Consider the following 27152-nt stretch of genomic DNA (forward strand, 5'->3'; position numbering starts at 1 on the left):
TTTTTCTATTTTTAAACCTACTGACCTAGTTTTTGACCACATTTGACCCAGTTTTGAATCTGACCTAGATATCATCAAGATGAACATTCAGACCAAAATTCATACAGATCCCATGAAAAATACAGCCTCTAGAGAGGTCACAAGGTTTTTTTATTATTTGACCTACTGACCTAGTTATTGACCGCACGTGTCCCAGTTTCGAACTTGACCTCGATATCATCAAGGTGAACATTCTGACCAATTTTCATGAAGATCCATTCAAACGTATGGCCTCTAGAGAGGTCACAAGGTTTTTCTATTTTTAGACCTACTGACCTAGTTTTCGACCGCACGTGACCCAGTTTCAAACTTGACCTAGATATCATCAAGATGAACATTCAGACCAACTTTCATACAGATCCCATGAAAAATATGGCCTCTAGAGAGGTCACAAGGTTTTTCTATTATTTGACCTACTGACCTAGTTTTTGAAGGCACATGACCCAGTTTTGAACTTGACCTAGATATCATCAAGATGAACATTCTGACCAATTTTCATGAAGATCTTGTGAAAAATATGGCCTCTAGAGAGGTCACAAGGTTTTTCTATTTTTAGACCTACTGACCTAGTTTTTGACCGCACGTGACCCAGTTTCGAACTTGACCTAGATATCATCAAGGTGAACATTCTGACCAATTTTCATAAAGACCCAATGAAAAATGTGACCTCTAGAGTGGTCACAAGCAAAAGTTTACGGACGGACGGACGGACTGACGCACGGAGGGACGACGGACGACAGACGCTGCGCGATCACAAAAGCTCACCTTGTCACTTTGTGACAGGTGAGCTAAAAAACAAAAGGTAATAAATCATGAAAAATCACTAAACCGTAGAAGCTGTAACATATGCGACCAGCCTTGCTATTGATCATTCCTATGAAGTTTCAGTAAAATAAAACTAAATGAGAAGTAGACCGGAAAATCATATTTAAAAGGATCATACCTCTACAACAGAAGATCGAGCAGGGTGTACCTGCCATATGCACAGCAAAATTATATACGAATCATTCCTCTGAAGATCCATTGAAATCCGGTCAGTGTTTTTGGAATGAAGCAAAATGTGGACAGAAAAAGACAAAAGGCGTATGAAATGGGGAAACATTTATTTTTCAAATTAAAAACTGTCAGATCTTTCTTTTTCCCATATGGATCTAACCCACCCTCACTGTTCTGAGAAGAAAATTTCATTGCTTTTTCCCACCAAGTAGTCTGTCCAGTTCACACAAAATCAAGTCTGTTCTGAATCTTTTTACCCCCTGGAAAGGTTTTAAGCTAAGGCAAACATTCCTCACAATGTGCAGATTCATGTACAATTTCAGCTGTGTCATTCCAATTCTAGGTCAAGTTTGCAGTGAGCTGAAAGGTCATCAACTCAGAATTCCATACCAGCTCCACCTTTCAACTCATCAGATTGATTCCTATGAGAACTTGGTAGAAACAAAGAGAAATACAAACTGTAACTTCAGACATGTCAGTTCCAGGTGATAATCTTAATATTATTGAAAGGTAAAATCTCATTTCGACATAATTTTGTGTCTGTTCCACATTATTTCAATCAATCAAAGAATCTTTATATAGCTGGCATAAATGTTCCACAAAATGTGACCAAGTGAATACATTATCTAGCAACATGGTTAAGGTGCATTTTTTAAATGATTCCAATCAATTGTATGGTAATAATGAACAAGAAAATGTAGAATATCTCTGTTCCTTCAGATTTTATTAATTCATTAACAATGTCAAAAGTTGTAAATATAGAAAATGTAAATAAAGGTTAAACAACAAAACAGGAATGTTATATATAAACTATACAAAACTTGGACGACACAAAAGCTGGTTAATATAACTGAAATATAGGAATGTAATAGGTACTACAAAAACATTGATAGAAAATTTCTTACATAAAAAATATTGCTTTTTTTGGTTTACTACATTACACCTTCAATATTTGCATTATGACACAACCATTAAGTATATTTTAAAGGGGCATGCCTTTAGATGTGTATCACAGCCAATTTATTTCCCAAACAAATAGTAATATTTTTGAAACATCAAAAATCCTAAATCAATATCAAATAGGTCAGTATGACTGAAAGTAGCTGCTAATTTCCTGCAATTCCATAGTACATGTTTACGGTGTAACTAATTTTTCTTGTCATATAAATTTTAGAAAGAACTATACTGTTTCATCCATCAAATCAAAAACAAGTTTTTCGTGAATAGTGACTTTATTGGGCATGATCCAGATGTAACGTTTAAATCATACTAAAGGATTTCAAGGGTGGTAGTAGGTTTTTGAATTTTTAACTATCTATAGTTATGTCAATTTTATTACCAACAAAAGCTGTCACATGAGACAGTGCACTTCACTACTTCGGTGCTGGATAGTAAAACAGGGCACTATTGAGAAAGCTGGAACTATCAATGGAGTGTTTAATGACTATACAACAAGTACAAAGTTTTGGTTTCAAAAATAGCTGAAATTTACAATGGAGAGTACACCATCAGTTCTTTTCTTAATTTGGTGAGAAATTCAAAACTAATCAAGACATCCTGAAAAAAATTTAAATTCCTAAACATCACTTACGATTTCTTCAGAATGATGCATAATAGCAACAGTAATGACTTTAATACTCTCTTTACGGAAAAGGTAGTTTATACAAATGACTTCTCTCAATAACTCCTAAAGCTTTGATCTTACTACTCATTGACAGTCATGACAATCAAGGGAAAGTTCTTTCTAAATTTTGAAGAAACTAGAAATACATTCTGCATGCCCACGGGCAGAATGTCGAGCCCGCCAGCACCTTTGGCCGCTAAGTGTGACCTTGACCTTAGACCTAATTCTTGCAAATGACACTCCATCTCATAATGGTGAACATTCATGCCAAGTTACATCAAAATCCCACCATGCATGAAGAAAAAATGCTCCGGACAAACTTCAATTAGACCTTTGACCTCCAACTGTGACCTTGACTTTCGAGATAGGAACATGGGGTTTGTGCATGACACTCCTTCTCATTGAGGTAAACATTCATGCCAAATATAAACAAGATTGGTCCATGCATGTCAAAGTTATGATCCGGACAAAACGGACGCACACACGCACGGATGCACATACACCGACCCGCCAAAAGTGACGACTATATCGAGCTCACCACAAGTTGGCTCGACAAAAAAAAACCTGATAAAAATCTAGAAGTGTGCCCCTTTAATACATAAATGTATAAATATGTAACTAAACTAAATGTATCTAATAATTCTGCTTAGCATATAACAACATTTTAGGAAACACAAACTTAGATATTAGAATAGTTTTCCTTTTAAATGATGCAATTTGTGGAACAAATAATTTCCTTTTAAAGTTACTAATTATGTTTTCTTTTTTTTCCCTTTTGAAAGGACCGTCAAATTGAACCACATTTAGTGGAGTCATATATGCTTTAATTCCAGTAGCACAAATAATTTATCATTGATTTTCCTTCAGTCCCTTCTAAAGGACCCTTTGCAAAACTCTGTTTACTTGATAATGTTTTCTTTTTTAGAAGGACTTATCTGCTCAACAACATTTACCTAAGATTTGATTTTTGTTGTTAAAAACGACTGTGTATAAAATAATGCTTTATTTGCAGCAGAGACACATTTTTCCATACATCTTAATTTAAACATTCTGAAATTTCTTTTAAAAAAAGGAAAGCTACTATCTCTGTCTAAAAAAGCAGTTATCATTATTATTACTATAATTACAAACACTATATAATCTCAAAATAATTATAATATGGCAACTTGATTCTTTGGCATTCAAAGATAATATAATTTTATACTATGTGATTAGTTATACCATTTTATTGGTAGGTTCTTTCACAATCTATTTCTATTTCTAGCACATACATTTCTTATATTATTTGTTGTCATAAAGACAAATTCAACAACACCAGGTGCTATATTTTTTATAATCTTAGTGTATCACACAAAAGAAATATTTACTTAGTAACAGGACATAACTATGTTTTAAACACTTATTTTACAAAACATACAACTGGCTAAGATTATGATGACTCCAGTAAAAAAAATCTTCACTTTACAGCACAATAAATTCAATGTTGAAACTATTCATTACCAATGTGTACCCAAAGTGCACCAACTTGCATTCTACATGGCAAAGGCCTAAAGTAATTGCAAATGCAGACTTTTTTCTCTCAGCTGCACACAAATGATAGACAAATGATTTGGGAAAATGATCAGTGTAAAACTACAAAAAATTATGATTTTAAAAATCAAGGCTCTGGTGCATTTTTGACAAGTTTCTTAGACAAAATTAAATATATACAGGTAATGGTAACATTTAATTCTGTAAAAACAGATACGTTTTTCATTTCATTGCTTTATGATTTGTTGTGTGAAAAAAACTCAGAATGTAAAAAACAAGATAACATTAATATCACAACCAAAAACACACTTTTGAGCAAAAAAAATACAAATAACAAAAACAACAAGAAAAAAAAATCTATTTCATAAACTATAACAAGTAAATACTTCTGAATGTAAGTTAGGAACATATATCATCATTTTATCTTTTATATTACAATAAACAGGGACCTTATATCCATCAACAATAATGTTAAAATTTAGGCTAAAAAGCTGTAAAATTTACTTTGTATTCTGTCCCACTGACTGAACTTTCCATTAATGAGCCTTCTATAGTAAATCTGGCAAGTAGTTCGGAAGATGAAGTATAAAAAAGAATATGTAGACTTTATGAATAAAACTAGATGCCCATGGGCAACATGTCCAGCCTGCCCTTTGACCCATAATTGTGACCTTGACCTTTGAGATAGAGTCAGTCTCATTAAGTTAAACATTCATGCAAAATATAAACAAGATTCCTCAATGCATGTCAAAGTTATGGGCCGGATAAGATCTGACATGACCTTTGACCTCCAACTGTGACCTTGACCTTTGAGATGGAACCTGGGTTTTGCGCAGAACACTCCGTCTCACTGAGGTTAACATTCATGCCAAATATAAATAAGACTGCTCTATGCATGTCAAAGTTATGGTCCGGACAAACAAATCCAGACACACGCACGAACGCACATACAGCGAACAGCCATTTGGACAACTATGTCTTCGCATCCGCAAGCGGGCAGTAGTCTGGACAAATCATATTCAAAACTGACCTTTTTGGTATGTGTTTACTTAATGGAAAAATATACAACAGCAAGTGGTGTTTTTTTTATTATCTTAGTGTTTCACACAAACAATGTTTACTGAGTAACTCAACACCATCACAAACCAATAAATTTACTAAACATACAACTGGCCAAGATTTTGTTAAATCCAATAACTGATACACTAAATTCTCTAAATACACAGCTGGCCAAGATTACGTTTAATTCAACAACTGATTCTGGTTTTTCAGCGTACAAGATTTATGAAATACACAGCTGGCCAAAACTATACTGAATCCCATCAATGCCTTTGAAAGCTCAGCAAAAATTTCAGTATCATAAATATGTTAAAAACTAAGTGATAGCAAATTTAATATTAAGTATTACCCTTCTAAATTTCTAAAAATGGACTGGTCCATCATTCAATTTGGGCAATACCATTTATTATTAGAAGGGTATTCACGGAAAATTTCTGACTGAATAGCTAACAGTGCAGACCTTGATCAGCCTGCATGGACATACAGGCTGAATTTGATTTAAGTTTTCTTAAGCATAGTTTTCTTAGTCCATTTTTCAACCATAAAACACTGATTAGCATGAACCAAAACCTCATGTCAGCTTTAAAACATACCCCACACAATATGTCCCTTATGGTGAATGAAAAGTTACATATAATATCTATTTTTCCCTATCTATTTTTCAATGATAATATTAATTGTCTCAACTTGAATTTTTACAGAATCCATTAATCTGCTACTTTGATAAAAATATGTGCTTTAACATAACCCCCTGCTGAAAGAATGCTGTATGGCAATCAAGAACAAATGTTTACTGTAAATGCAGAAATTTTCTCGAGGGTTTAATTTTCGCTATATTCGCGAGGCCCTACATCTCGCAAAAATTAATCCTACCATAAATATTCACCATTAGTATAATTATAATTCATATAGGATACCATTTTTACAATTTCACGATATTAAACCTCGCAAACATACTCAAAATTTCAAATTCGTGAAATTTTGACCCAGCAAAAATTTGTGCTTTTACAGTATCCCATACAGTATCATAAAACTCATCACAGAGTAAGGTAGTGTCATACATGTCAAAAATGTTATTATTTTAGAATTAAAGACTAATGAAAACTTATCTATAAAAGCACATCTCAATGATCCCTTTTCAAGATGCCAAGTTTAGATTTTTGGCCCTTTGAATGAATGCAGGATTTCATTAAGTATATCTTTTGAAAATGAGCAATCTCTTATTAAATCATAAAAAATCCTTATTTGATCACATCGCTAACTATCAAACCATGATTGGAGGAAAGAAGTGAACCTGCCAGTATCTGATATAAGCTGGTAGAAGCCAGACATTTTCCTGGAACAAGCTTCAAAGAAAATTAATCTTAAGTTTTTAGGTCAAACCACTTTTTATCTATAAATCTGTAGTAACACATAGGACAGATCTTTACTTTTTTTCTCCCACTTCCTCTATACTAATGCTGAAGCTCAGTGCTTACATCCACTGTGGCCCAGTTCATTAAAAAAAAAAGTCTGTGATTTTTAACCCTTATCATGCTGGACACAATTTATTATGCCTGTGCGACCAGTACAGATCAAGATCAGCCTGCACATCCGTGCAATCTGATTATGATCTGCACTGTTTGCCATTCAGTCAGTATCTTTTTGGTATGCACCCCTTTAACAGTTAATGGTACTGTCCAAATTGAAAGATGGACAAATTCATTATAGAAATATTGCAGGGTAATGGTTCTAACCTTTCAAGTTTGTTTACACATCTAAGCACACAATATTGGTACAAGGTGTCAAAACTATATCAATGTTTATAGAAATATGAAACTATACCAGTTATCTCACATAATGTATTATTGCAAGGTAATTTATTTACTTATTTGGGTTTTACGGCGCATTAACACAGTATCGGTTACATGGCGCCAAACAGGACTACAAATTTTGGTTCCACATCTCATTTACATCGGAATAAAGACAGTAAACATTTATTACAATTACTTAAACAGATTGCTTGTTATATTATGTAAATATTAGTAGCAAAATGGATGCAATGGTTTTATAAAAAAAATACCTGTAAATGGGAAGATACCTTGCCCAACTAATGCTGATTAAACATTTTCCTATACCCAGTAAATACTTTCCACAATGAAAACTATTACACTCCCTGATTTTGTTTTTCCGAGTGATTATGAATATGCAGGTAAATCAAGACTATAATAATGACCTAAGCTATTTATGGGAAATGACAAATTTTAGCAAAACCTCTGGGACTATATACTTACTTACAAAAGAGTGACCTGAACTGAAAATCTCTTATACTACAAAAAGCATGGAATATTGTTTAGATGTACTGAACTTGAAATAGAAAGGGTAAAAAATATAAGCAATTATAAAAGAGGGTACAATGAAGATCTGTTGCCATAGTTACAGTCAATCATTTTATGGGCTGTTTTGAATATAAGCAATATAGTATATACTATGTATAATAACCAAACATTTGAAAAAGATTCATATACTTCTTTGCAAATAATAAACAAATATATAATTCTACAATAAACTCACATAATATTGAACCTTGTTGGACGAATGATAGATTATGCTCTCTTTGAACAACCCTTTATCAGTACATAGGAAATTATGCAACTATAACTGTGATATGAATATTATACTGCAAAAAACATTACAAGAAAATACTTATGAATCAAGAGAGTACTTGTAAATACAGTATAAAGAATATTTTCATTCTATAAAACTTGAACAATGCAAATCTGGCTACCAAAAATAACGTAACTTTAAATACTGAATCAAAAATCTTTCTCTTTTTTTTAATCACAAATCATCTCACTGTCATGTGCAGCATTTTTATCAAGCTGTAATTCAAATTGATTTACTGAACACATGGCATTGTCATGAAATTCTGTTATGTTTATGTGGTGAACAAAATGCAAGGAAAGTAACTCTTAAATCATTTTTCTTATCCAACACGATACTATTTCACACTTCTTGTTTAAATGTATCTGATACTATGAAAACACGTCATTACAACTAAAAGTTGTCATTCACTAAAGTTTCACTTCAAAATGTAAATTAAATAGAGCTCTTATGCTATTGCAAAATATTAATCTAGTATAGTATAATATAATATTACATATCCTGTTTTCTCATATTCTCGGGGGCCTAAGGGGTTGTTTTTATTCCCAGTAACAATAACCATTTCATAAACAGCATTTGGGTGTTATTTTGTAGAAAATTCACTTGTCTTTCAGATGGAGTCATAAAATGTTACAGAAATTATCCCATTTAATTATTTTGTTACTGTATTTGATACCACCCTCACCCCCAGAAATGGACCAAGAGTTTCTCGTATTCCCGTGGACATAGATTTGACTTTTCATCACAAATAAGTTGTAGAATTTAAAACATTAAAATTACCATTGTGTAATAAAAAGATATATTCTGTAGTAAATACATCAAGAAATATGACAATTAATTGCATAATCAATAATTTATGACAAATTTGCTAACACCACCAGAAAAAAATAAGGATTTTTTTTAAAATTAAGTAAAATGCTGATAGTTTCGTCAATATGCGTTCAAATCACTTGAAATTTTCAGTGTGTCAGTTTTGAACCATTCCTGTCTAGAAAATGACAAACATTAAATTATTTGACAACTTTAAGGCAAAATACGAGAATATGAGAAACCCTGAGAATACGAGAAACAGGGATATATATTGCTCAAATATTGCTATCAAAGTTGTTAAATAAATCATTTTACCATTCATTTGTTTTATTACTGATTCTTTACTGAGTTTTGCAGACCAGTCTCAGATCAAAGCCTAGCCACTGGTCAATTTCTAGACTGTGTTTGTAAACAACCAATCAGACTCTTTGGGTCTTAGACTGGTCTCAAAACTTTTTCTAACCTAAAGCATAAATTACAAAAACACTGTACATCTAATCTGGTTAATACTTAATCTAATTAAACCAAATTCTTGCTCTACTTGAAGCGAGATATGATAACATCAACTGATTTTCCATTTTTCTGCTTGATCTTGGAACTCTAAAGGTAGTTTTACTGCTACCTGCAGTAGTTGAATGTCAACTGCACAAGAAGTTCCAATGAACTCTGGAATGCTGTCATGAATTATGTTGCCCTAGAAATGTTTCAATATCCAACTGTACAATAGTACAGTAAAAATACTACCCTCTCAATCCACCTTCACCCATTTCTTTATTGATGTATTCAGTGACTGAACCCATCTGTAAACAGAAAGTAATATCATAATGTACTATTCAAATATATATATATCTAATTTGACAAACATCGTATAAATGTATACCCTTCCAAGCAAGAAAACCCTTATTACAGAAGTTAAAACAAAGTGTCACAGACTAAGACATTTTGTCAGCACAATTTTACTACATTGGCAGAAAACAAAGTTTTTTCTCCATGGAAAGCCCTATATGTTATTATGTCCAAATTCATTATGTCTGGCTGAAATTTTCCAGTTCTTACCAATTAAGGAATGTATATTTCTTGAGCTTTAGGAAATTTCAGTGAAATTTCCCATGTTAAAGCAAAAACTTACATGCACCCAGAATCTTTCCAACCCAGCCATATAACAAATCAAAATGTTCTCTATTAACTATTGACAAACACTCTTATATTCTGTATCCAATGAGAATATGCTACAAACTCTTTTGATTAATTTTTCTATTTTGCTTCATTGACTCCCTGATGGAGGACGGACGTTTTGGCCACGGACGTTTTGGCCCGGACATTTCGGCCTAGGATCTTTCGGCCTAGGATGTTTTGGCCAAGAAAATTTTTGAGGTAGGATGTTTTGGCCAAAAATATATTATTTCCATAATATGCAAATTACGATCTGGACATTAATATGTTATCATATATTACAGCATAATTGATCATTCTTCTTAAAAAATAATTGTGAATAAAATTTATTTTCATAACTCTTTTGGTTTGTTCTAAATGGCAAATATTTTCACATACACACACATATACAGTGTGTATATATACATATACAATGTTTATATGTGTATAATATATATACAAAAAGATTATAAAAATAAAAATAAAATACCATGAGTATGTTTTATTATCAGTTTAATTTGTTCACTTATACTATAACATTCTTGAGAATAATGTCCAGACCATATTTTGCACGATATGGAACCACAATTTATTTTTGGCCAAAACGTCCCACCCCCAAAAAATGCCTGGCCAAAACATCCTAGGCCGAAACATCCGGGCCAAAACGTCCGCTGGCCAAAACGTCCTACATTCCTCCCTGATAAAACTAGAACTGTGTCCCAGGTCATGAATGTCCTTGCTATTTAATGTTAGGATGCTAAAGTAAGTGTCTGGTAAGTAAAGGCATTTTATTTTGACAGTAGAACATATAGACTGAACCCTAAGTTTAACCTTGACCTTTAGGTGCAGGGTCTAAGTCCTGCAAGGGGAGCCATGGAATACAGCTTAAGGTCTTGGTCACTCAACACAGAGGTTGCGAACTACAGCCCACTGGGGTCAATATCAAAACTTCTTACATGATACCAGAACTTCAGGCTTAAGGGCTTCTGTTTTGCATGTAATACTTTTTTCTAATGTTTAATATTTTTACTAAGTAATTAAAACATCCATCCATGCATACATAAGTTCTAGACTGGACATGATTTTCCAAACATACACACATACTTAAACACACACATAATTATACATACACACGAACGGACATTGCCCAAATACAGTATTAACAGCAGGTGTATAAACATTTTTTTGAATCTACCGGGGCTTACCTCAGTTTATCTGTGTCATTGTCTGTATAGAAAGAGAAAGTCCTCATCTGTGTTTCTGGTGGCCGTAAACTAAAACTGAACTTCTTTCCAGACACACCACTAACTTCTACAGTGTAACCATGGAGATGAGCAACACCTAGGAACAAATGAAATACTGTTAAAAAGTGTTTTTTGTTTTGTTTTGTTCCTTTTTTCTTGCTATTTATTTTGCTATTTTTGCTTTTTCTTTGTTTTCATAGTTTGTGGGTTTTGTAAGTAAAAACAGCACCATTTTAGTCATACAGCAATATTTTCTCTTAAAATATGGAGAAAACCTCAGGTACCCTTCCTTGCATTATCAGTACCTGTAAATTTTGGTAAGAACCACCAATGTTCTAAATTTACTTTACTGATGTCAGAAACCACCACTTTTTCCTCTAACTGAAATGGTGATTTATCATACCAATGAACATTATCACTATGAGCAAGTACAGGAAGTTTCATCTGAATACTGTAAAATCATTTAATTTCGTGGGCATGAAATTTTGTGGTTTTGGTCAAAACGGCAATTTCGTGTGGATATGAATTCATGGATCTCAAGTTTTGAACATAAAATGAATGGGAATTTTACTTGTTCGTTGGGATTAGATTTTGTGGATTGACTCAACCATGAAATCCATGAAAATTAGTCCCCCATGAATATTAACGATTTCACAGTATCTTAAGTAATGAAGAACACTTTGAACTTAATAAAAAACTTAAACCAATGCAGACGCCAACACTCATACCAAGGCATGTGCAACAGCCTTCCTTATCCTTCAAACAGAAAAACTTAAAGTAAGTTTTATAGGAAGACATGACTGGAAATATATGTCAAGCATTGTTACCATCTGCCTCCTTAGAGTTGGCATTTCTGTAGTAGTAAATGCAAGCATCTTTAAGAACACAGTAACGTTTCCTCCAACGTCGTGTAGCTCTACCCATCTTAAACAAATAGCCCGAACAATCAGGGTTCCTGATATTTAGTGCTGGTAGACCTACATTATGGGCTGTCACGTCCATCCAGGAGTCCTATGTAAGAAATAAAATCAACTATTAAAGCAGTTACAGGTGTAAAATTTTATCAAGTTAAGTTGACCATTTTGTTTATATCAAATGATCTTGGCATTTCCAATCCACCAAACCACACTGTCTTTTTGATGTCACTAACTTTTACCACAGACAAGGATATATTAAGAGTTTCATGGTCAAATTCTTTATTCAACAATCTGTCATATGTTTTCACAGCTTCCCATATATACAACTACCACTGCAAGATTTGATTGGCCAAAATTGCCTCTTTCTGTTTCCATTAAATAGTTTAGTAAAATAGAATAATTCATGAATCTATTTCTTAAACAAAATACCAAAGTATAACTTTACAGAAATGAAACAGACACACAGCTTTTAAAGTTTAGGTTTTAAATTCAAGCAATAATCCTGGCATGAAGCTATTACTTCATTAAAACCTATTTTTCCCTCATTAAATTTGCTACCTCAGAGCAAATGTATTGTAACAGCACTTAAATAATAAAGATACAATAGTTTTGCACTGAGGCAAGCTCATGTAGATATATTTAACTTTTTGTTCCATATAAAAATGTTTACACATCATACCTTACTCTTGCCTTTCTGTGCAGCATCATTGAGGGCACCTACCCAACTGAAATATCAATACACAAAATACTGTCACTACAGTGCCAAACTGATGTAACTGTACATTATAAAAATAGATACAACAGTTGTGCACTGATGTGACAAAATACGTTAACAAGGCATATTCTTGTAGTAAAACATGTATTGTAGGTTTCTGGAAAGTTACCATGCCAAACGTTAAGCCTACCTACTATTCAACTAAGTAGCACTAGAAATTGAAGATTACTGATAATTATTTGCTGTTATTAAAAGCAATAAATGAAAGCAAGGAAAGATCTTTCACTTCTTCACCGAAGTTAGCAAGTAAGGAGCACTGTATCCTCATTCATCAAAGTGAGTACGATACCTCACACAAAGTACTACTGCTACAGAGTTTAATTTCACACCATTATCAGTCAGGGGTGTAACTGTTTCAAGTTATCGCTTTTTATAACCCATTTGAGTTCTTGCTTATATTTTCATAACTTGTTTCAGTTATCATAAAATATTACAAAGCTCTCCGGTGCCAATTCCTCATTATGAATGAGACTAATGCAATTATTTCCTGAATCCTTGAACTTTTATCTTCCCAGCTATGCAATAAAAATTTTTACGCAAGGCTGATAAAGTCTTATGCAAAAGTTTTAAAGCTATAAAACTCTTAACATCTCATTATGCTTATCAAGTCATGATCAGACTAAAAGAGAATTTGATTAACCACAGTTTGCTACTAAGTTCACTTTAAAGGTCACTTTGTGAGAACAGCAAAAATACTTTTTTTGAATAACTTACTTAAGGTATTAGGCCCCTAATAGTAATGTTTAAAAAATGGCATTTGCTGGGTATATTCTTACAGTTGACCGTGCTTCGCACTTAGTTGCAAATTTTTAAAAACTTTTACCGTGCCGTTTTTTATAAATTTTGTGTAATTTATGGTATTTCCTCAAGCTCAAGTAGAGACAGATTTCAAAGTGGTGGCCTTTATCCAAAACGTTTGCAGAGAATTCATTATACCATTATTTTTTATGAGAGAAACATCAAACTATTGGTAAACAATTATAAAACTTAAAATAAAATCTGTCAATATCATTTTTGCTAGGGTGCCTCGAATAAACGGATTTAAGGAGACAGAATTCTAACTCCAACATTAAAAAATTAAGGTCGAATCCTGCGGATCTTTTTCGAATTTTGCTCACTTCATACAAAAATAACCATGGGGCAGAAGTAAAACCTACCTACATTTCTTCCACAATATGTAATCTAAAGAATGAAGGCAAAGTTAAGAACTTTTACCATATGTAACTCAGTATAACTATACCCCCTCTGTTTCAGAGGTAAATTCACTTTGAACAGCTAGAAATCGCTTATCAAATCATTTTTTCCATTTTTTTGTACAATAAATCAATAACAAGTCTTATAAGAAGTTAAAACTTACTAAAAAAAATGGAAAATAAGGGGAAAAAAAATTGGTCCCAGTGGGGCTTGAACCTACGCCACCCTGAAAATTGCAGTCAAAGTAGGTTTATGGTAGGAAATGAATACTCTTCAAAAAGGAGGTACACTATTATGGGCCTAATACCTTAACTATATTTTATAACTAATACAGGTTATAAAATGCTTTAAAAAGTAACTGAAATAGGTTACAAAACTTAAAACAGTTACACCCCTGACTGATTATATGTTAGATCATTCAGCAAATTTTCAGCCTGAAATGGAAAAGGAACACCACCAATGCCCACAACATGGGCAGGTAATTTGGAAGATCCACTTACATTCTACAAGCTGAATAATATTGGATAATTACTTCAGCAGGGCTCAAACCCAATGAGAGGAGGGGCAAATGATTCAAAGTCAGCGACCTTAACCTCTTACCCAAATAGGACACGGAAACATTAATTTGCCCACATAGCTACACAGTATAATTCTTTTCTTCAGTTAAGAAAGACATGATATCTGCTGCTTGACCCTTACAAAATAAACTGAACATTGGCTTTCTTGAAAATGACTGAGGTGTAAAACATGAGAGTTTTCTACATACTTTGTCATCTGTTCTCTGTTTTCCGCCATGAAGTAGAATGTTTTAGAGTTGTATTTCTCTGCTTTGAAGCCAAACTTGTTGAGATCTCCATGTCTGGATACCGTATAACAATTTAATGGAATAGCCCCCAGAGGATCCGTCTCCTGTAAAAACACAGAATATGAAAGTATTAAATGGGAGTAATATTCAGCAAAGGGCCTTCCTTCAACAAAATTCTGGTTGCAGCTCAATGAAGATACAATTCTGATTCATCTAAAGAGCCTCCAAAACTTTTACAAATGCCAACAGAAATTAAATTTTAATAGAGGTATCAGGTAAGATACAGGAATTATTTATAAGATTATAATATTTAAGACACTGTCGATCCCAGACTGTTCATGTCATGAATGACATTTAGTAATACACAAAAAAGAAATTACTGAAAGTGTACAGGAATAAGCATCCAAAATACAAAATCACCGCATGCTATTTGGCAGTCCTGACTATGGTAGTTTTATTTCTGCATATAATACACTAGATCTCTGTAATATTTAAAGCTTAAAGTTCAACATATTTAAAAATTAAAGTTGGTGGATATGGCAGAATATTCTTGATATATGGTCAACTTGTTGAAGATATACATTTTTGTATCAATGTTAGCACTTTCTCAGCTAATTAGTTTCATGAACATAGACAGCAAATAAAGCGGGGCAAAAATTGCATAAAATCTAGGTTTTACACTTTGTAATTATTTTACCTTCTCATTCTTGTAGTAATACAAACAGTTATCTCGCCGCAGGATAAAGTATCTCCTCTTCCAAGTTCTGAATATAGTAGACGACACTTGTTTCTGTAGGTAACCTGTCATCACTGGCACTTGAAGATCTAACGTTACAGTTGGGTCTCCACCTCCTACCTCTATAGTTAGAGTCTTAGAGTCTAAAATATTAACAAATGTTTAACCATAGAATATTAGTCTATTGAGTCTTAGAGTCTGAAATATTAATAAATTTTCAACATAAAACATTTCTGAGTCTTAGAGTCTGAAATATTAATAAATTTTCAACCATAAAACATTTCTGAGTCTTAGAGTCTGAAATATTAATAAATTTTCAATCATAAAACATTTCTGAGTCTTAGAGTCTGAAATATTAATAAATTTTCAACCATAAAACATTTCTGAGTCTTAGAGTCTGAAATATTAATAATTTTCAACATGAAAATTTCTGAGTCTTAGAGTCTGAAATATTAATAAATTTTCAATCATAAAACATTTCTGAGTCTTAGAGTCTGAAATATAATAGATGTTTAACCATGGAACATTATTCAGTCTTAGAGTCTGAAATATTAATAAATGTTTAACCTTAGAACAGTTATGTAACAACTTTCAAGATTAAATAGTCTGCCTGATAAATATATAATACATTTCCTCCAAATCATATCTTACAAAACAAGAGCTGTCTCCATAGGATGACACATGCCCCCGATGGCACTTTGAATGAATAGTTATGGCCGATGTTAGAGTTTAAGACCTTTGACCTACGGAGCTGGGTCTTGCGCGCGACACGTCGTCTTACTGTGTCACACATTCATGCGTAGTTATTTTAAAATCCATGCATGAATGACAGATATGGACCGGACACGCCCATCAATGCACTATCATGAAAAATGACCTTTAACATCTAAGTGTGACCTTGACCTTTGAGCTACGGACCTGGGTCTTGCGCGCGACACGTCGTCTTCCCATGGTACACATTCATGCCAAGTTATTTGAAAATCCATCCATCGATGACAAAGATATGGACCGGACACGCCCATCAATGCACTATCCTTTAATGTCTAAGTGTGACCTTGACCTTTGAGCTACGGACCTGGGTCTTGCGCGCGACATGTCGTCTTACTGTGGTACACATTCATGCCAAGTTATTTGAAAATCCATCCATCGATGACAAAGATATGGACCGGACACGCCCATCAATGCACTATCCTTTAATGTCTAAGTGTGACCTTGACCTTTGAGCTACGGACCTGGGTCTTGGGCGCGACACGTCGTCTTACTGTGGTACACATTCATGCCAAGTTATTTGAAAATTCATCCATCGATGACAAAGATATGGACCGGACACGAAAATTGCGGACAGACTGACAGACCGACAGACCGACGGACCGACAGACAGACAGACGGTTCAAAAACTATATGCCTCCCTTCGGGGGCATAAAAAGTAGAACACTTTGTGAAGAAAAAAAGTATTTTTTTCAAAATTCTTCATTGTTTGACATGTACATTCATAAACAAGAATGGTGTTTCTACTATCAGAATGAATACCTAACAGGTCTTTTCTGAGCATAGAAATGACATCTGAATTTGCCAACAATGCAATTTTTGTAGATGATCACTTCATGAACCACTGATTCATCAGTGCAATGATTAATCAGTAACTCCTCATCAAATGCAAGATTATGTGGCTCAGATAACAGACTGCTTGCATACATTTTGTAATAGTTTTGGGAATCAGTCGAAATTTCTGTACAAAAATTTTTTGGCATTAATGTAATTTCAGACATTTTGATAAGCTTGTCCAGGAATTTTCGATTCACAGAAATCCTTTTACATGCATATCAATAGTGGCAATTTTACTGAATAAAGCTCATTTTTGGAGACATTGTTAGGACACAAAAAAAATCATAGATGAAAAATTATGTTGAAAATTTATTCATGATTCAACAACACCTATATCAATCAGTGCATCTTTAATAAGATTGATTGCTATAAGAGAATAATATTATATCTAAGCATAGTTATGTCATTATAAATTCAATTTAACATACACTAACCTCTATGAACCAGACTGATAATTTCGTCATGGTTTGCCTCCAAAACATTTACACCATTTACAGATACAACAATCTGTCCTTCTTTCAAACCTGAACTCTCAGCTGCACTACCTGAAAATAACAACATTCACACATTAATCAACTTGTTCCTTCATTAAATGTGCAATGGGCCTCTGTGGCTAAATGGTTGAGGTCGCTGATTTCAAATCACTTGCCCCTGACCTCTGTGGGTTCAAGCACTGCTTGGGTTGTGACATGAGAAAGCCATCATGATGGTTTACTGATGACAGGACTGGTGGTTATACCTAGATAATGCCACAAGAAGCACTTTGTATCTTCCTCTACAATTAAAGCTTGGAGGTCACAGTAAATTCTATACTGTGTGTTGTGACTTAAAATCAAATCAAACAAATAAATCAAAAGAGAACTAGAAGGTGTTTTGTCACAAAAACATATGTCTCCCCATATGTATATGGCAAGCCAATTGTCCAATAATTACGTGAACCCTGGTTCACGGTCGAAAAACTAGGATTAACGATCAATAAACTAGGTTTTTCGAACGTAAAACTAGGTTTTTCAAATACTAAATGTGTGAAAACATCAGGTACCGGGCATAAACCATAGTTTACGCTCATGAACCCAGGTTTATGTTCGATAAACTAGGTTTCACGATTGAACTATGAATTTCGGTCGTTACCCTATGTTTACGACCGTAAACTTGGGTTTACGAATGTGAACCTACGTTTACGAGCGTGAACTATGGTTTAATACGTTATCCTATGTTTTCGCTCGAAAAATTAGGTTAGTATTTGAAAAACCTGGTTTTACGTTTGAAAAACCTGGTTTATCGAACGTAAACTTAAGTTCACACTCGTAAACCCAAGTTCACGTTCGTAAACATAGGTTCACGTTCGAAAATATAGATTCAGGTCCGTAAACATAGGTTCATGGCCGTAAACCCATGTTTATGTCCGAAATTCATTGCTGATTCTATAATCCTAATATATCGACCGTAAACCATGCTTTACGTTTGATAAACTAGGTTTCTTGATTGAACTATGAGTTTCGGTCGTTATCCTATGTTTACGCTCGTAAACCCCGGTTCACGCTCGTAAACCATACGTGAACCTATGTTTATGACCGTGAACTGGGGTTTACAATCATGAACCTACATTTACGAGCGTGAACTATGGTTCACAGCGTTATCCTATGTTTTCGCTCGAAAATATAGGTTAGTATTCGAGAAACCTAGTTTTACGTTCGAAAAACCTAGTTTATCGATCGTTAACCCTAGTTTTTCGACCGTGAACTAGGGTTCACGTAATTATTGGACAATTGGCTTGCCATATATGTTTACTAAGGATGGAAGAGGAAATCTGTCCAGCAGTTCAACCTGTTAAAGCCAGACAAGATTTTTCTATTTTTAGCTCTGGCAGCCATTTTGTGCAGCGAAGCGAAACATGCCAGCGAAATGCACAACTGGGGTTGGTACTGATCACTCCTGTGAAGTTTCGTCAAAATCCAGCCAGCAGTTGACCTGTGAAAGCCGGACAAGATTTTTCTACCTTTAGCTCTGGCGGCCATTTCGTGCAGCGATCTAGAACGACATGCACAACTAGGCTTGGTACTGATCACTCCTGTGAAGTTTCGTCTAAATCTGTCCGGCAGTTTGACCCTTGAAAGTCAGACAAGATTATTCTATTTTTAGCTCTGATGACCATTTTGTGCAGCAAAGTGGAACTTGCCAGCGATATGCACAACTAGGGTTGTCCAGCCAGCAGCTGACCTGTGAAAGCCGGACAAGATTTTTCTACCTTTAGCTCTGGCGGCCATTTCGTGCAGCGATCTAGAACGACATGCACAACTAGGCTTGGTACTGATCACTCCTGTAAAGTTTCATCGAAATCCGGCCAGCAGTTTGACCTGTGGAAGCTGGACAAGATTTTTCTATTTTTAGCTCTTGCGACCATTTTGTGCAGCGAAGCTGAACATGCCGGCGATATGCATAATCAGGCTTGGTACTGATCTCTCCTGTAAAGTTTTGTCAAAATCCGGCCAGCAGTTTGACCTATGAAAGCCGGACAAGCTTAATGCGGACAGACGGACAGACAGAAAGCGAAGACAAAAACAATATGTCTCCCCGGGGGAGACATAAATATCTGAAACACAACCTAGAAACTTAAAGTAAAACACCAATTGCTGAAACTAAGAAGGGGTTAAGCAAAACAGGGATTTCATTAAGAGCTAACAGATAGAGATCCCCCCTACTGCAGGGTTATGAAGCCCATTACTTCTCCTGCATCAAAAAGAAGTTCTAAATGGGACAGCCCCCATACCCCGCACTTTGCAACTTCAACCTACTACTTCAATGATTAATGAAAGCCTTGGTAAAATGCTACAGTTATTCTAGGTTCCAAGCAATCTAGACATAAAAAATGCAAGGATAACAGTGTCAGGTCAAAATGTTGATCAAGCAAGTGCTGTTCCAATGTGTGTGCAAGCCATCTTTAACCATTCTTTCACGGTGTATACCCATATCGGATCCCTCTCTGTGGAAAATGAGAAAACAGATCCCTCTTTGTTCGCGCACAGGACACTCTCTGTGCTAAACAATGAACTCCAACGTCAGTCAACTGGGAAAATCAAATTTTTCGTCCTAAACACATTTTTGTGCATAAAAACATATGGCCCACGGAATGACGGAGCTATATACCATTGCTTTTTTATCGTTACATTTGTTTTATCAGTTGACACAAGTCCAAACAAAGATGGAATGTAGCCGGAGGTACTGGCTTGGATGAACATCGTGCGATGTTTATGAAACTTAAATCCAACTTTCTTAAATATAGCAAATATCTGGTACTTTAGATGTGAAGTTGTTGATCCCATCTAACTTTATGTGGATATTTTCATCATGTGTTCTTAAAAACGCCCTACTTTCGATTTCGTTAATGCACGGGATCCCTCTCAGTCAGTGCAATTTTGTCTCACAGGATCCCTCTTGACTCTGCACCTGGCACGGGAACACTCTTCGACAAAAATTTCTATCGGCACCGGCACCCTCAACTTCACTGTTAGAATTTTGAGATGGTATTCTTATTGTAAACAACGTCTGTTTCTAAGGGTATAGATCATGGTGTTTTACTTCCCTTAATATGCTTTTAAATTGAAAATAAATCAGCAATTTCACATAACATTCATATTTAAATTTTATTATCAATTTACTGATACCTACGGAAGCGCATTAGTGCCAGGTGTATATCATTTATTAACTCGAAATTTCTAGTTTCTGACTCGAAATTTCGAGTTATTAAGTTGAAATTTTGAGTTACTATGTTGAGATTTCGAGTTACTAAGTCGAAATTTCGAGTTACTAACTACAATTATTGCTTCCGTTGATGTATAGGTCCTGGCCAAGATCAGGTACCTGGTGTAGTCATTGGGTAGCCTTACAGGGTCATATGGCAGCGTTTGCTCCTAGAAAATATCTCTATTTAAACAATGTTTCTTTATTTATTGATTTTGTTGGGTGTAACGTCGCACCGACACAGGCGACTTCTCAGCTTAAATGTTGGAGGAAGACCTCAGGTGCCTAAACCATGCTTAAGGTTTCCGACCTAGTTTGAGCCCATATGTCAATGCAATAAAGACATACCCAAATGAAAGTGAAATTATGAGTCTAACCAAGACTGAGCACCTTGACAGACCTTGATTTTGAGGAGAGGTAATAGGAGGTGACCGGGAAGTATTCAAACTTAGAATATTTCACTATTTTGACCATGTCTGGAAGGTTTTCGACCTAGTTCAAGCCCTTAACACATGAATATATTACACATGTAAATGAGGGAATATATCAGGAATACAGTTTGAAACCTGGAGTACCTTTAGATGCTATAGTAGGTCATACATTGATGTATTGTAGTATATGTTCAAGTCCCTACATGTCGGTACAATATACGGATGTGTATATAGATGATTCCACTTTGAAGAATCAAAAGTCGTCCATTACATTTTTGGCCTTTGACTGATGGACGGACGTTCAAATTTTGCTGATAAAAGGACAAGATAGTAACTCGAAATTTCGAATTAATGAAAAAAACGCACCTGGCACAAATGCTCTTCCGTAGATATCTTAGTGATACACAAATAACTTTTAAACGCGAATCTGTATAATTTGATTTGCTACAAAGAGGGGCCATTCATGCATAGCTAGTCTGAAAAGGTTCAGCGACACATCTGTACTTATCATAACAAACCCCCCATCCGCTGCAAAACTTGTGCATAGCTAATAACTAGGGATGGGAACGAATACTGAAATCAATATTCGAATATTCGGTTTGCCTTATTCGAATATATTCGAATATTCGGTTTATTTTAATGGAAGCTTTAAATTCTTATTAAGTGATTGGCATATACACAACGTATTCATTTGTTTAAAGCGTGGATCATCGTACGTAATAAGACCAACAAATGTTTGTTTCGGGTAACCCGATCCTACCTAGCAAAACCCGCCGATCCTAGCGTTTTATTTCACGATTCTGTCAGTATAATCATGAACATATTTAACTAATTCGGTGTTTTAGCTTCAAAATGATACAAAAATATCAAAACGGTTATAATTTAGACCGTCGCAATTTTATTTAAAAATAGCAGGTCGTCCCATTTAAACACGTGACGCACTGTTGTATTACCGCCGCCATTTTGAAATTTTTCAATCGGCGTGTAAAAATCGTCGTGTAAAAAGCAAGTAAGGCAGACTTAAACCTCCTTCAACATGAACTTATGCATCAATCATATGCTATGTCTTGATTTTATTATAAAGTACTTCAAAATTTAATTCGAATACGGCCGATTGCGGATGAAAACCGATTCTGCGGATGGTCTGAAACGTCGTACAAAATATTGTGAAAAGATCGGCAATATCTACAAGTTTGGTATTGTTTTCGAAAAAAAAAATTCTACAACTTGTTACATAAAACAGGCGCCAATAAAAATGAACAAAAGATAAAAAAGATATCACATTCACGCCTAATACAAACTGTTAATCTGTAGCGATGAACCCAGGTAATTGTCTTGTTAACTGGACATCTTTTGACATGCATCTGACACATTGACGCCTGTTGTAAACTGTTAATCCGTAACGATGGCCCTGCCAACTATTTTCTTCTTAATTGGACATCTTTTGATACTCGATAAACAAACATGACATGGTTTTATTCTGTAGAATTAGCATGCTCATATTGCCCAAAATCAATGATACTTTTTTTGGAAAAAAAAATACAATAATTTACGAATATTCGAATCTGATTTTCATATTCGAATATTCGACTGATTTTCGAATATTCGAATATTCGAATATTCGTTCCCATCCCTACTAATAACCTATAATTATTGTTTTGCTTTTAAATACGAACACCATTTCATAACCCTAACATTAAAGTTAAATTGAGAGGGCACCTGTGCCGATAGAAAAATAATTGTGTTCGAGAGGGTTCCCGTGCCATGTGTAGAGAGTCAAGAGGGCTCTTGTGAGACAAAACTGAACCAACTGAAAGGGATCCCGTGCATTAAGGAAATCGAAAGTAGAGCGTTTTTAAGGAAATATGATGAAAATATCCACATATTGTGTATTTACAAATAAGACAGGATTAACGGCTTCACATCTAAGGTACTAGATATTTGCTATATTCAAGGAAAATCATATATAAGTTTCATAAATATAAAACGATCTTCATCCAAGCCAGTACCTCCGGCTACATTCCATCTTCGTTTGGACTTGTGTCAACTGATAAAACAAATGTAACGATAAAAAAGCAATGGTATATAGCTACACCATTCCGTGGGCCATATGTTTTTATGCACAAAAATGTGTTTAGGATGAAAAATTTGATTTTCCCAGCTGACTGACGTTGGAGTTCATTGTTTAGCACAGAGAGTGTCCTGTACGCGAACAGAGAGGGATTCGCTTTTTCATTTTCTACAGAGAGGGATCCGATATGGGTATACACCGTGTCTTTTCTATAATACGTTTTATATGCTTTTTCACAAAATTAAAAAGTAAAATTTCATTTTTTTCTGTAATACAAAGCTGTATTCAAAATGTTTTCATAGTCCTTAATGGCAAAAAGTTTTAAGATCTCTGGTACCACATAGCATAAGATTATGATAGACAAAGTTCAGTGAAATTACCTGCATCAATTCCAGATATAACAGCCGGCCTACTGTCCAGTATGTGAATACCAAACTCAACGCTAGAGTCACGTTCAATGGTAATTGACTTCAAATTGTCTGAAACAGTTATAAATAACAAATACAAGAAATGTATACTCTCAGTCTCAAAACTTTTCTGACTACCTTGTAACAGTTTTTTCCTTGGTGTGAAAGTTTAGATTTGAGGTAAATACAGACATTTGATTTTATATGTTGACTTTTTTATAAATTAATAAAGATATGCAAATAAATAACCTAGGTACTGATTTTTATACAAGGCCAATTTTTATGAAACTGATTTAGATGTGAAAAGTAATAAAATTTTGCAGCTTGTAACTAGATGTGTGTCCATAGGACACAGGTGCCCCAACTCCTGCCACTGTAACATGGTTTAATGACTCAGGTTAAACAATTTTTAAGATGTTTGCAACACAAACTTTTAAGAACCTTATGTGTATTTTTCACTTAGTTGGCCATAACTCTGGCCTAGCTGAGTAAAATCCTAAAGAGAACACTTCATAGGCTATAAAACAATCCTCTAATGTTTTATGATTCTAGGTCAAGTACATTTTAACATATATGTTTCAAAAACTTTTTTTATTTTGAGTAAGTCTGGACAAAAAGTTTGGTCTTGTGTAGTGAAATAATGACTGTAGGTAAAATATTTTCGGAGCTACGCACGACAAAACATTAAAATGACAATTTTTTCCAAGGTCAGGGGCCATAACTCCTACATGACTGAATGAATCCGGATGCGAAATCCCAGGTGCACAACTGCACATGCTGACCAACATTCCTGTAAACTTTGGTGACTCTAGGTCAAATACTTTTGGAGCTACACGCGACACAACATAAAAATGACCAATTTTTTACTAAGTCAGGGGCCAGAACTCCTACATGACTGAATGAATCCGAACGCAAAACCCCAGGTGCACAACTATACATGCTGACCAACATTCCTGTAAAGTTTTGTGACTCTATGTCAAATACCTTTGGAGCTAGGCGTGACAGAACACTAAAATGACCAATTTTTACAAAGTCAGGGGCCATAACTCCTATACGACTGAAAGAATCTGGATGCGAAACCCCAGGTGTACAACTACACATGCTGACCAACAATCCTGTAAAGTTTTGTGACTCTACGTGTAATACTTTTGGAGCTAGGCGCGACACAACATTCTCGGAAGGACGGACGGACAGAAGGACGGACAAGAGCAAATCTATATGCCCCCACCACTCATGAGGGGGGGGGGGGGGGGCGGGCACAAAAAGTACCTGTTAAATAGTACACAATAAACAACTACTAGAGAAATTAAAGACTGCTTTTGAAAAATGCCCATCTCCCCACTCTATTTTAGTAAAAGGGTGAAAAATACTTGTATTCTGCATGTACATGCACTCTCATTATCATGATTATGGCACAACTTTATTTCAAAATCCTTCAAGGAGTAAAAAAGAAATGGACTGCCCATCTGACCTTTGATCTCAATGTACAGCTTTAACCTTAAACCAACATGACTTAAAGCTGCATTCTGCATATCTTCTCATAATGATCTACAACTCGGACCTTATATGACTAATAAGTTACTTTTACACGTCATCCCCTTCAAAGGTGCAGCAAACAAGAAATACTGCTTATCTGACCTATGATCTCACCATATCACCTTGACTTTGAACACAAGTGACTGAACTTTACATTCTGCAAGTGGTAACATTATGGTAAACATTTGTGCAAAGTTTTGAAAATCCTTAAAGGTGGTAAATCGTTACAGTGCAGAAATTTAAAATAGACAGAGATGTTAAGACCAAACACTTTATATCTACGAAGCCCTCAAGATTTAAGAGAGACAGAATTTAATACCATGGATTGATACAAATGTGAAATCCACTAAAATTAGTACCCTATGAACAGTAATGATTCTGCAGTAATCTAAGGTTGACATTTTAGATCACTTAAACAAATTTCTCAGAATTTGTTTTTTAATTGTCACTATTTAGACCACCTGGCCCTAAAGACTACCTGTGTTATTTCCCATTTAAACATTGTCTGTGTGATATGACCTGTGAATAAAGTCCATTTGCAAAAAAGGCCAGTTTTGACTTCTTGTACATGGTCATTGTACACAAGTTTTACTGTACCAACAGAGAGAAGCTTAATTAAATATGAGTGCTTATCATCTTGACACATTAATAAATTTACACTGTGTGAAACACTTTGCACTTAATCAATTAATTTTCAAATTTTTACATTTATGACAAGTCTTAATTTACATTTCAATAATATACAAATGTATATTCAGCATAAAACACCCTCAGGGACAATACAACACATTCTGATGGTTTGATAAAAAGGCATAAAAATTTGACATTTGGTTTTTATATACCTGTAGAGAGCAGAATATTTAGTTATACTATACCTTTTAGAATTGAGTTTGCAGACCAGTCTGAAAATGTAACCTACTCAATGGTGAATTCAAAAACTGGGAAGAGTTAAAAAACAGCCAATCAAATGCCAAAGTCTTGTGACTGGTTTAAAATTGAAGGTTCAGCATATAGATGATGAAACCTACCATAGCCTCTGGTAGTAAATCTCTTGTACTCCTGTTGACTGTCAGCCCGCTTCACAAAACGTCTTGACACAGAGTTATACTGACTTCTGAACTCTTGTTCTGATAGCGTAGTTGCAATAGAGTCATTACGCATTTGACTGAAGTCTGGCAAGGGTGACAGAGGAGAAACATTGTCTCCAAACACACTGTCTGTAATTACAAATATATGCATGAATTACAAAGAAACCACATCTTTGGATTCTGAGTAAAAAATATATTCACATAATTATGTATTTACTAACTTGATTTTTTGTGATTCATGTCATACTGGTTTTCACAAAACAGATTAAGCTTGTAACAAGATATTTTAAAGTGTATTTAATATATCTCGTATACTGAAGATGCAGATCTATATAAATATGGGACAAATGTTTGGGTCAGAATCATTAATAGAGCAAATTGGACAATGAATCCCACTCTCTTGACTCTGCAATCAAATGCAATAAACAAGGTTATATGAACTATTTGATACTAACCCTTACCATGCTGGACACGATTGATTCTGCCTTTGCGACCAGTGTAGATCATGATCAGCCTGTACATCTGTGCAGTCTGATCATGATCTGCACTGTTCACCATTCAGTCAGTATCTTTTTTTGTAAGCACCCCTTTTAACAGTTAATGGTACTGTCCAAATTGAAAGATGGACAAGTCCATTATATAAATTTAGCTGGGTAAGGGTTAACACTGTTTTCCTTATCATTATATTCAAGGACACAAATACATCCTTGGTATGTCACTTATGTACTGCAGTTTCACCCTTAGTGTTC

The 27152-nt window shown here is 34.7% G+C and overlaps 1 protein-coding gene across 4 annotated transcripts in view; it reads right to left on the reverse strand.

Moving 5' to 3' along the window:
* Positions 1-1742: 1742 nt before the first annotated feature.
* The window catches only part of LOC123540709 (uncharacterized), a 44538-nt gene continuing 19128 nt past the window's right edge, over positions 1743-27152 (reverse strand). For all 4 annotated transcript variants that reach the window (XM_045325947.2, XM_045325948.2, XM_045325950.2 and 1 more), the window contains exons 4-12: positions 26344-26532; positions 23753-23851; positions 17564-17674; positions 15486-15667; positions 14750-14892; positions 12694-12739; positions 11925-12108; positions 11059-11194; positions 1743-9501 (exon numbers count right to left, since the gene is read on the reverse strand). In XM_045325947.2, coding sequence (XP_045181882.2) covers positions 9450-9501; positions 11059-11194; positions 11925-12108; positions 12694-12739; positions 14750-14892; positions 15486-15667; positions 17564-17674; positions 23753-23851; positions 26344-26532 — 1142 coding nt within the window. In that variant the 3' untranslated portion in view covers positions 1743-9449. The remainder of the gene's footprint in view (positions 9502-11058; positions 11195-11924; positions 12109-12693; positions 12740-14749; positions 14893-15485; positions 15668-17563; positions 17675-23752; positions 23852-26343; positions 26533-27152) is intronic.

The sequence above is a fragment of the Mercenaria mercenaria genome, chromosome 16 (assembly GCF_021730395.1).
Source record: "Mercenaria mercenaria strain notata chromosome 16, MADL_Memer_1, whole genome shotgun sequence".
Lineage (NCBI taxonomy): Eukaryota > Metazoa > Mollusca > Bivalvia > Venerida > Veneridae > Mercenaria > Mercenaria mercenaria.